Source organism: Odocoileus virginianus, unplaced genomic scaffold (genome assembly GCF_023699985.2).
Source record: "Odocoileus virginianus isolate 20LAN1187 ecotype Illinois unplaced genomic scaffold, Ovbor_1.2 Unplaced_Contig_11, whole genome shotgun sequence".
In the NCBI taxonomy this organism is placed as follows: Eukaryota; Metazoa; Chordata; class Mammalia; order Artiodactyla; family Cervidae; genus Odocoileus; species Odocoileus virginianus.
The window spans coordinates 1,800,864-1,812,561 of record NW_027224328.1 but is presented as its reverse complement, the minus strand read 5'-3'; the positions used below and the strand labels follow the sequence as shown (position 1 = coordinate 1,812,561).

General features: G+C 38.6%; 1 protein-coding gene across 1 annotated transcript; it reads left to right on the top strand.

The window, feature by feature from the left end:
- Positions 1–1,577: 1,577 nt before the first annotated feature.
- Positions 1,578–11,698, top strand: LOC110134646 (C-type lectin domain family 2 member F-like). The gene is made up of 5 exons (XM_020889276.2): positions 1,578–1,942; positions 2,581–2,673; positions 7,510–7,697; positions 8,446–8,552; positions 11,536–11,698. The coding sequence occupies exons 1-5, from the start codon at positions 1,885–1,887 to the stop codon at positions 11,648–11,650; spliced, it is 561 nt and encodes a 186-aa protein (XP_020744935.2). The 5' UTR covers positions 1,578–1,884; the 3' UTR covers positions 11,651–11,698.

Genomic DNA, 11,698 nt, shown 5'->3' with positions numbered 1-11,698 from the left:
AATCTTGCTCACCTGGGGAAAATACTCAATTCATAGAAGCTGTTATAAAGAATTCAGCCAAAATGTTTAACAGGTTGCTAAAGGCAGACTGTGGTTTTGCTTTAGAGCACAGACACCCTGAGAACTGGGGACAAAGGTAAATCACAGATACCTGAAGCTACTTTACAAACTTCACTGGATGCTGTAAGTTTGCAAGCAGGTCACAACATATCAGCAAATCTCCCTTATGTTTCAGTTCTGGGGAGATGAACAGTCATTGTTTAAAAGACACAAAACCTGAAATTTCTCGCCTAGGGAACAAGAGCCTTATGCCACTGAAGGAAAAATAGCAAGCTCTCCTTCTCAGGCTCAAGAGAAGCTCATCACAGCTGAAAATGACAGAGAGGGGAACAGCCTGATGGTGTTAACCATGGCTGCTAGAATTCCTCTGCTAAATGAATCTTCGGATAGCCACAGTGGCCTCCTGTTTCAATTCTCTTGTTCCTTCACTGTTTCTCTCATTTTCAAAATAAACTGCCTGCACTAGAGTCCTCCACATCTGCTTCTCAGCACTTCATGTTCTCTTTTTCTACTTCCACTTTCTCTAGTTTCTTTCCACCTTTAAAGGGACAGCAATCTGTCTTCCCTTTGTTCCCTGCTCCTTTCCTGTTCTGTCCCTGGGCTGCATCACAACCTAAGGTTTACAGAGAAATGTAAACAGACAATCGAGGAAAACCCCCAACCAAGCCCTGAAACAGCTAACAATTTAAAAGATTTAAAAAATGTTGCATCTAAGTAAAGTTGTCAGGTAAAAAACATCTTGTGTTTTGAACTAACTGAATAAGATACCTGAATATCTTAGTCAGTTAAATTGTAAATTTAGATTAAAAAATAATGTGTTTTTCAAGTAAGTATGCCTCATGTAATATTTCTATTTATTTGTAATGTGCACTGTTGACCTGAAATTCAAATTTAAGTGGAAATTCTAGGTTTTAATTTGCTAAATCTGGTCAGTCTGCACATAATTGCATTGGAAAAGGTCAGCTAGAAAAATGAAGACCAATTTATGGCTGATTCATGTCAATGTATGACAAAAACCACTACAATATTGTAAAGAAATTAGCCTCCAACTAATAAAAATAAATGAAAAAAAAATTGTATAGGCAGAAAAATTTATTTTAAACCGAAGGAAGCTGTTTCCTGACCACCCAACCCCACCCCTCCACCCACATACCTGTCATTGTATCTATTTGTAATATTCATTACAAACCTCACGTTTTATCCTTTTCTTCTTTGTGTCTGAAACTTTTAAACACTCCTTCTGAAGTGCGTGCGTGCGTGCGTGCTCAATCGCTTCAGTCCTGTCCGATTCTTTATGACCCCGTGGACTGTAAGCCCACCATGTAAAATTGTCTCAGATTTGAGATTTTCGGGAGACTATATAAAGAAGCCAAAATTGGAGCACAGTGGCCCAGAAAGGCTCTGCTTTGAGTAGTTAGCGGGTGAGCGGTAAGGAGCCAATCAGATATGAAATTCTCAGAGTTGTCACTGTGCTCCAGCCAATCCCAGGATGCTGATCCACCGCGCCCCTGCAGCTAGGGTACCGGTTGGTAATTGCCTGGTAGCCGTTACTACCCAGGTTCATAAACACGTAAAAGAAAAGGACACATGATATGCGCAGGTCAAGGCGGCATCTGCCTGAAGTCCAGTGCTGAGATTGACTGGAGGATGCTAGATTGCTGCACTATTTCCAGTTGAATCTTGCCTCCGCCCGCTCCCCGGGAAAACTGGCATCTTGCTTTCCTGCAGTGAGGATCAGATATAATTATCAGTTCATCCCCAGGATTATTCCATCAGTTGTGACTGTCAAAGAGCCTTTTCCTTTTGAACCTTTGAGAGTCTGAGATGGAGAGTGAAGGAATTGAGAAAAGGAATGTTGTGGAGCAGAGGATCAAAAGGCCAGGTAAGAGGGAAGACAGAAGTTGTCCTCGGATACAGGAACTGAGCGTCCTTTCTTGATCCCACCTTGCATCCTCAGAATTTTGGTTTATATCATACATAATCTGACCCTGAAGTAAAACAATCTTCTTTATAAAGCAAAGACTTCAGAGAAATTGTGGATCTACCCTTCTCCACCGGATTTCCCCCATCTCTTGGGAAAGGCAGTATTTCATTAAAAAGTACCAGGAGAAACTTGTTTTTCTGTTCTGGAATCCAGGCAGAAGATTGAGTAACATAGTTCTCAGAAATGGCACCAAAAAGTGGAGCCAAAGATCTTTTGAGACTGCTGCTGCTGCAAATTGGATCTTTGTGCCTTTCCTCATTTTCCTAAGTGTTAATTACTGGGTTGTGAACTATAGCATGTAGAGAAGATAGAGGGGAAATATTATTTGGGCCTTTTGCGTCTTTACTTGTTCACTTTTCTTTCCCCACCCCACCCCCATTTATTTTTATTAGTTGGAGGCTAATTACTTACAATATTGTAGTGGTTTTTGTCATACACTGACATGAATCAGCCATGAATTTACATGTATTCCCCATCCCGATCCCCCCTCCCATTCACTTTTCTTTACAAGATAAACAGTGACATGTTTTCCACAGGTATAGCAACAAAGAAAATGCTAATCATGTCAAGTATGATTTGTGGAGGTATCGCCTTTCTTCTTTGGGCAGTGTTAGGATTTCCTCAAAAGTGTGAGTGACCAATTTCTGCTAAAAATATATTGATTGTATTAATATTGATTGGTTATACCAGTGACTAGCTTTTCTTTCTCCTTCACTGAACAACTGGACTCAGAAAATATTCTCCCTACCAGAGCCATCTAGTTTTTCTTCAAAATTAGTTACTCTGCTTTGTCTTCTAGAATGATCATTCGTTTAATAAATATCTCTTGAATTTCAGGCATATGATGATACCAAAATGGAAAAAAAAAATAAGTAGATTTTCTGCCCTGGAAGGAATTCATTATTAACTGAAGAAAAAAGTGTGTAAACATGATAAGAAAAAAGTGTCAGTTGCTCAGTCGCATCTGACTCTTATGACCCCATGGACTGTAGCCCACCAGGCTCCTCTACCATGGGATTTTCTGTGTAAGAATACTGGAGTGGGTTGCCATTTCCTTCTCCAGGGGGTCTTCCTGACCCAGGGATCGAACCTGGTCTCCTGCATTGGCAGGCAGATTCTTTACTGCCTGAACCATGAGAGGATAACTACTGAGTATAAGTACATTCAGTCTGAAGCAGAAGAAGAGATTATAAGTCTACCTCTAGTAGTTGGGCTTCCCTTGTGGCTCAGCCGGTAAAGAATGTGCCTGCAATTCAGGAGACCCAGGTTCGATACCTGGGATGGAAATATCCCCTGGAGAAGGGAATGGCTTCCCGCTCCAGTGTTCTGGCCTAGAGAATTCCACTGATTCTATAGTCTGCAGGTTTGCAAAGAGTCAGACACTACTGAGTGATTTTCACTTCACTTCGCTAATAGTCAAGTGAGGCTTTGTGATGGAAGGAGTATTTATGCTGAATCAGGAGATCAACTAGGCATTTATCAGTGAGCATGACTTTAAGGAGAAAAAGAACATGAGCATCAGAGAATCATACCAGGTGCAATTAGGATATAGTTAAAAAGAAGTGGGTTGGGGTCTAGCAATTATATTACATTCCCCTAGTGCATTAATTCTCTCACTTCCACAGATTTTATACTTTATCCTTTCTCTCCAAACCTTTAGGGAGTCTTTCCACATCTTCACTGTCAAATCTATATCTTTGCTTCTAACCTTATAGCTTAATTCAGTTCAGTCACTCAGTCATGTCTGACTCTTTATAACCCCATGGACTGCAGCATGCCAGGCCTCCCTGTCCATCACCAACTCCTGGAGCTTACTCAAACTTGTGTCCATCGAGTCAGTGATGCCATCCAACCATCTCATTCTCTGTTGTCCCTTTCTCCTCCCACCTTCAATCTTCCCCAGCATCAGGGTCTTTTCCAAGAGTCAGTTCTTCACATCAGATGGCCAAAGTATTGGGGCTTCAGCTTCAGCATCAGTCCTTCCAATGAATATTCAGGACTGATTTCCTTTAGGATTGACTGGTTTGATCTCCTTGCAGTCCAAGGGACTCTCAAGAGTCTTCTCCAACACCACAGTTCAAAAGCATCAATTCTTTGGTGCTCAGCCTTCTTTATGGTCCTACTCTCACATCCATACATGACTACTGGAAAAACTGTAGCTTTGACTAGACAGACCTTTGCTGGCAAAGTAATGTCTCTGCTTTTTAAAATGCTGTCTACGTTGGTCATAACTTTTCTACAAGGAGCAAGCATCTTTTAATTTCATGGCTGCAGTCACCATCTGCAGTGATTTTGGAGCCCAAGAAAATAAAGTCTGTCACTGTTTCCATTGTTTCTGCATCTATTTGCCATGAAGTGATGGGACCAGATGCCGTGATCTTTGTTTTTTGAACATTGAGTTTTAAGCCAGCTTTTTCACTCTCCTCTTTCACTTTCATCAAGAGGCTCCTCAATTCCTCTTCACTTTCTTCCATAAGGGTGGTGTCATCTGCAGTATCTGAGGTTATTTATATCTCTCCCGGCAACCTTCATTCCAACTTGTGCTTCGTCCAGCATGCATTTTTATGGCAATTAGTAGAAAACTTCCAAATAACTCTCATCACCACACCTATTGTAATTGACTCTATCTCTACCCATAAACTCTATCCGGATTCTTGGTACTATGTAGATGCAGTGTTCATGTTCTATGCTAGCCTATAGCCTCTTACCTGATTGATATTACTGTAGTAAATCTTATCTCTCTTCTCTGCACCATCAGTCTTTTCATGCTCAACTGAAATATCCTCATGGGCAACATGATATAGTGATATCTCTCCTACTCTCCCCTGTCAAAAAAAAAAAAAACACACACAAACTCTCTAGACTTTACTGTTCCTTCATCTACCAATTTGTTTTCTCCTCTGTACAGTAGCCTCCTTGAAAAATTTTCTTTGCTAGCTTTTCCTAATGTCTGTTTTGCTGTCTTCTGTTGAATCTACTCAGATTCCCATTTCTTTTTCTACCAAATTTACCTTACAAGTCCATTAGTAACTTCCAGATAAAGTCTTAGTCTTTATCAAACTTGATCTGTGCAGTAGTCAGCACTGTCTCTCTCCTTGGAAATGATTTGTTCATTTGACTTCCAAAATAGCATTCTCTCATGCCTTGCATCCTACCTAATCTGTTGCTTATACAGGTTTCTTGTATTTGTTCCTTATTTTCTCCCTGACCTCTTACCTTTGCCCCAGGTTCAGTCCTAGAGCAGGTCCCCTCTTCATCTGCCTTTGTACTCGTGGTGACCTGAACCAGACTTAAAACTTTTACATTAATATTGATGATTTCCAAATATATATATCTCCGGTCTGGTTCTTCTCACTGAATTCCAAATTGTTGAATCCACCTATTTGACTCTCTAACAATCATCTCAAACCTAGCATTGTCCAAGCTGAAATTTTAAACTTCTGTCTCCTATAGCCCCTTCTATCTGTGGTTTTCCTCATCTCAGGAAATAGCAACTTTATCTTTTCAGCTTTCAAGACAAAAACTTTATAGCCCTTTTTTGACTCTTTTCCCCACTGTCAAGCCCCAAATATAATCAGCAAATTCTGCCTGGCCTTTCAAAATATGGCTATAATCTGAGTACTTTTCATCATTTCTACCCTCTTGATCGTTCCTAATTCACATCTTCTATCTTTTAAATCTTCTTCTCTCTTCCACCCTTGACCTTCTAGAGCAACATGCCCAGTGAAAATATAATGTGAGTCACAAATATCATTTAAATTTTAACAGCCACATTGAAATTAAAGAAAAATTGCAGCAGTTTTAATTGCATTTTATTTAATTCAAATGTAGTCAGTGTGTTATCATTTCATCATGTACCTATGTAAACATTATTGAGATCTTCATACTATTTTTTGTAGTGTTTGATATTCAGTGTGTGTTTTATACTTATAAGACACCTGGATTTGGACTAGCAATATTTTAGGTGCTCAATACTTACACCTAGCTATGGCTACCATTTCAGGCAGTACAGTTCTAGAGTCTATTTTTAACAATTTTTTGAGACAAATAAGATCTGTACAAAATGCTCCAGAGGTCTTTTATTCTGTTGGAGTGATGCCAAAATCCTACTAATGGCCACAAGGCTCTGTTGGATCTGGTCATTCAATTATCTCTGTGATCTAATCTCTTACTACTTCATTTTTCTCCAGTCCTCTGGCATCCTTACTACTTTGTGAAGAAAGAAGACACATTCATCTTTGTCTTTTGTCCTAGGTCTTCTTTTTGTTTGGGAAGCTCTTCCTCTGTATGTGAATATGGCCCCCTAGCTACCTCCTTCAAGTCTTTAATAAATATCTCATGGAACACTGTCTGGACCATTGCATTAAAATTGTACCTCTTTCCACCAACAATCCCAATCCCCTTTACTTTGATGCATTTTATAACAAACTAGTAGAGTTTATTAGATATGTAAGTCCCATTTAGGGGAAGGATTTTCGTATCTTATTTATAGAGTTGTGTTTCTAAAGCTACAAAAGTATCTGGCACATGGTGGAAGCTCAAGTGATAATTGTTGAATGAATGAATGAATGAACAAAGTAGTGAGTAAATTAGAAAACATGGCTTTCTGGTGACCCAAGTTCTGAGCCACAGACTTGATTTTTGAACAAGATGTTTATTTGAACTTGACATTTTAAAATAATTTTGAAATCAATATTGGTGACCTGAGTTTTTCCACTTGACTTTTATACCAGGATTCATATGTATAGTCCCATACTGTTGGTTTATTATACAGTTCTTCAAATTCAGGGGATTAAGTGTGACCAGTCATTTCTTTCAGCTGTGGATTAGAGGTGTCCTCTTTATTAAACCTAATTTCTCTGAAGATTGCTACACTTTTATGAGTAATTTTATCTACCTAGTGGCAGTAAGTTGGAGAGTAAAAACTGAATGTTAGTAAGAGTTCAACATTTTTTCCCCTCCATTGTTTTGCGTTTAAGGATAAAGGAACAATTTTAATGAGAGGTGCTGTTTTTGAAAGACAATCTAGTCTCACTTAAGTCAGCAATAGGGAGCCAAGTCTCTGAGATTAACAACAGGGAGAAATACCTTATTTATCATGAGATGTGTCCCAGCCACCATAGTGAATTACAGGGGAAAAAAAAACTGGTAAATAAAAAAAATACCAGTAGTATGAAAAAAAAATGGAAGGAAAAATGTCTAAAGAAGATTGAGTTTCTGAAAGTTTGTTTATTATTACCATTTTAAATTATGCATAGATCTGCATTCTTCAATGGTGATTTGTTTTATGCTCTGTTCTTGATCTTAAATTTTCCTGAATTATGTCAGTTAAATTGTTTGAACATGGAGATAACATATGTTTTCTCAGTCTGAAATATATGAGAATCTTTTACAGTGAAGGTGAAACTCTTTCATTTTCTTACACTTTCTTAATTTTCCCCCCTCAATTACTGTATTAATTTTAGCTAAAAATCCAATGATCTTCTACAACAAGACGTGCTCTGAGGATGCAATCACATGTCCACAAAGCTGGAGCCGAATCAATAATAATTGCTTCTTTCAATCTGAACGTGAAAAAACTTGGATGGATGGCCAGACAAAGTGCACGGCTCACTCTGGATCTCTGGCCATATTCAGCTCCAAGAATGAAGTGGTTAGATGTCTCCTTCACAATATACATTCCATTTAATTTACTGAGTAGCTATTCTGAACAGGTATACTTCAAGGGTGTGATAGATCAGTCAATGAGACAGTCAAAGATCTTTGTCTTTATAGAGGTTAAATCACATGGGAAGAGACAAGGAATAAAAAAGATAATCATAATAAACATATAAATTATATAGTATGTTGCAAATTAGTAAATTTTATGCAAAAAATTATAAGTTGAGAGGATTTTATGAGTGTTTTCAGTGGGTAGACTGCAAGTAATATAGTCAACTCAGTGATAACACTTGAGCAAAAATGTAATGTAGATAAGGGAGTTAGTTGGTCAAGTTTGTTCTGGGGGACAAACTTCCCAGAAAAGGAAATAGCTAGAACATGAATCTTAAGGTAGGTATTTGCCTGGAAAATTCAATGAACAGAAAAGCAGCAGCCAGTCAATGTACCTAACATGAGACTGTGAGTGAGGTATATGGCTCATCTAGGTCTGTAGGCTTTTTTAAACTAGACTTAGGAGATATTGCAGAAAATGAAGAAAAAAAAAAGTATGATGTGATTTAAGTTTTAAAATAATCATTTTTTTTAATGTAATGTGCCCTTGAATTACAAATATAAAGCAAAGTGTATGTTATTAGGCTATTGCAATAATTCTAGCAAGAGAGTAGTGAGCTCAAAATGACCATATCATTGGAGGTAACAAGAATAAGAAAACTAGGAGAGCACTCTGTATTTTGTGAAAGGAATCTGTGATGCCCTATCTGGGACCCTCTTGCTATTGGATTGGACTGAAAATGAACAGCACAAGCAAACTCTGGATATGGACAAATGGAGATGTATTCAGCAACTGGTAAGCATTAATAGCATGTATTTGTTCATACATGTGTTGAGGATGGTAAGAACTCTGAATCTATAATTGTTCTTGTTTGTTTAGTTGTGCCTGCCTCTTTTGCAGCCTGCCAAGCTCCTTTGCCCATGGGATTTCCCAGGCAAGAATATTGGAATGTGTTGCCATTTCCTTCTCCAGGGGATCTACCCAACCCAGGGACCAAACCTGGATTTCCTGCATTACAGACAGATTCTTTACTGCTGAGCCAGCAGGGAAGCCACCTCCCTAATTTCCTCCACACCATCTCCCCAAAAGGCCCCTCAACAAATTAAATGCCAAAGAGAAGCTTCAGACAAATATACAGTCTTTGGTGAAGGTCAGATACTTATGAACTATACCACTCGTGAGCCACAAAGATTTCTTTTATTCTAGACGAAATTAAAATCCAACTTGTATGAACCTTGCCTTATTCTTCTCAGGGCTTTGCCTTTGGTTTGTTTGTTTACTATTGCTTTGAATTCTCATTGGCATGGGAGTCTTAGAAAGTTCACTCAAACCTACACTTACTACACCCACTGGTGGCTTGAAATAGAAGAAAATGAAGTGATAAAGGCAAAATGCTTGCTTCCATTGACCTTTATTTAAAATCTAGAATTTCTCTATGTTCCTAAGTTTGAAGAACTGATTGTACCTGTAGACATTACTTCTGTTCTTGAAATATTTAAGATCTCCAACTTCATGGAGGAGAGAGGAATTGGAAGGATACTGATTTCTCCATAGAGAGGGGGCACTAGCTACAATTTATTGAGCACCTACTACAGACAGATGCTGTCTCAGTCCAGTGGCATTTGGTGCTAGATATGATAGAATGTGTATGACATAACAGAGTAACAGGAGTTGCTAAATTTAGAGAAATTTCTGTCATCACTGTGTTTATATCCAATTTGTGGAAAAAAATACACATGAAATGATTTGAGCCCAGTAATATAGCCAATCATTATGTTTTCAACTTTGAAAAATATATGATGAAGTATCACATAAACTTTCTGACTACCAAACTTAACAATTATGGAATTTTCTTGAGAGAAGATATTATGTATTATATATAGCTCCACTTCAAAAAAAAAAAGATGAGACAGGGGTTAAAGTAAGTTGGTTAAAATTGGTGCAATAGTTTGCTAAGGCTACTGTAATAAATACCACAGACTTGATCGCTTAAATAATAGTTGTGGAGCCTAGAAGTCTCAGATAAAGGTTTAGCAGGGTTGATTTCTTCTGAGGCCTCTCTCCTCGGCCATCTTCTCCTCTGTGTCTTCACATGGTCTTCCCTCTGTGCACTTGCCTATCTGTGCCCAGATTTCTTCTTCTTATGAGGAGATCCGCCATACTGGAGTAGGGTCCCCTGTAAAGACCTCTTTTTAACTTAACCAACATTTTAAAACACTTCATCTCCTAAGATAATTGCATTCTGAGCTATGAGCAGTGAGGTCCTCAATATATAAATTTGAAGAGGGGGGTACCTAATTCAGCCTATGATAATTATTGAGCTCTCAACACCAAAGAATGCATAGGAACAGAAATCACATACATTTTGGAAACAGGCAGATAAAAATTTCAAGTTACATTAGAAGTTAGGAAGTGACACCAGTAGCACAAAGTAACTCCCCAATTGCTGAAAGCATTTTAATTAACAGAAATTATATACCAGGAATCATCATAACTCGCCATTCTATTTTTCTTGTCCTTATTTTAAACTCACAACTTCTTCTCTTTATATATGACCCAAAATAGGAATTTAGTAAACCCTTTCAAGGTATTTTATTTGTAATTATTTATGTATGTCATAACCAATCCAGCAAGAAATACCTACTTCACCATGACAATAGTTGCCAGAGTAGATGACTGAACATCTGTTTCAGCCTTAAGATCATCTGATTTTTTTTTTTAACAAGTGAAGGGTGGTCAATTTAATGTCAGTTATAATGTCTCCCTTTATATAATCTTTAAATGGCAAAAGGAATTTATTTGATAATTTTTATTCTGAAGTATATTGCTTCTCAGGTAGCTCAGTGGTAAAGAATCCACTTGCCAGTGCAGGAGACACAGGAGACATGGGTTCGATCCCTGGAGAGGGAAGATCCCCTGGAGGAGGAAATGACAACCCACTCCAGTACTCCTGCCTGGAAAATCCCATGGACAGAGGAGCCTGGCAGGCTACAGTCCATGGAGTCACAAAGAGACCATGACTTAGTGACTGAACATGCACAATTTTGAAGTATAAAAGGAAGAATTCCATCCTTTATAAAATGATTTATAGTGTTTCAGTTCTGTTCAGTTCAGTTCAGTCGCTCAGTCGTGTCCGACTCTTTGCGACCCCATGAACCACAGCACACCAGGCCTCCCTGTCCATCACCAACTCCTGGAGTCCACCCAAACCCATGTCCATCGAGTCAGTGATGCCATCCAACCATCTCATCCTCTGTCTTCCCCTTCTCCTCCTGCCCTCAAATCTTTCCCAGCATCAGGGTCTTTTCAAATGAGTCAGCTCTTTGCATCAGGTGGCCAAAGTACTGGAGTTTCAGCTTCAGCATCAGTCCTTCCAATGAACACCCAGGACTGATCTCCTTTAGGATGGACTGGTTGGATCTCCTTGCAGTCCAAGGGACTCTCAAGAGTCTTCTCCAACACCACAGTTCAAAAGCATCAATTTTTCTGCATTCAGCTTTCTTTATAGTCCAACCCTCACATCCATACATGACTACTGGAAAAACAATAGCCTTGACTAGACAGACCTCATAACCCTTTCTTCTCACCATCACAGGTAAAGTTTGGAGATAAAAATTGGATAAGAAAAGAAATGCGGCTTATTTCACTTCCTCTATTCCTTCCACATCCCACATGTTGAAACATAGTCACCAGAGTTTGCACTGCATATTTTTGGTTGTACTTTATTGTTTCTCATGAAATTCAGTCAATAAAGAGTGAATCTTTTTGTTTGTTCTAGGTTCAGTATTGACGGAAGTGGAGAGTGTGCCTGCATGTTTCAGAAGGGCATAAGTAGTGACAATTGTAGTGATGCAAGAAAGTACACATGCAGCAGAAAAGGGTTTTGTCCTTAGATAAAAAGTTCTTCCATACAGGAAATAAAGTGATTAAAGAAAAACGTA

Coding starts and splice junctions, on each gene's coding strand:
- LOC110134646 (XM_020889276.2), top strand. CDS start 1,885: ATGGAGAGTGAAGGAATTGAGAAAAGGAATGTTGTGGAGCAGAGGATC. Junction 1,943..2,580: donor GCAGAGGATCAAAAGGCCAG/GTAAGAGGGAAG, acceptor TGTTTTCCACAG/GTATAGCAACAAAGAAAATG. Junction 7,698..8,445: donor TCAGCTCCAAGAATGAAGTG/GTTAGATGTCTC, acceptor ATTTTGTGAAAG/GAATCTGTGATGCCCTATCT.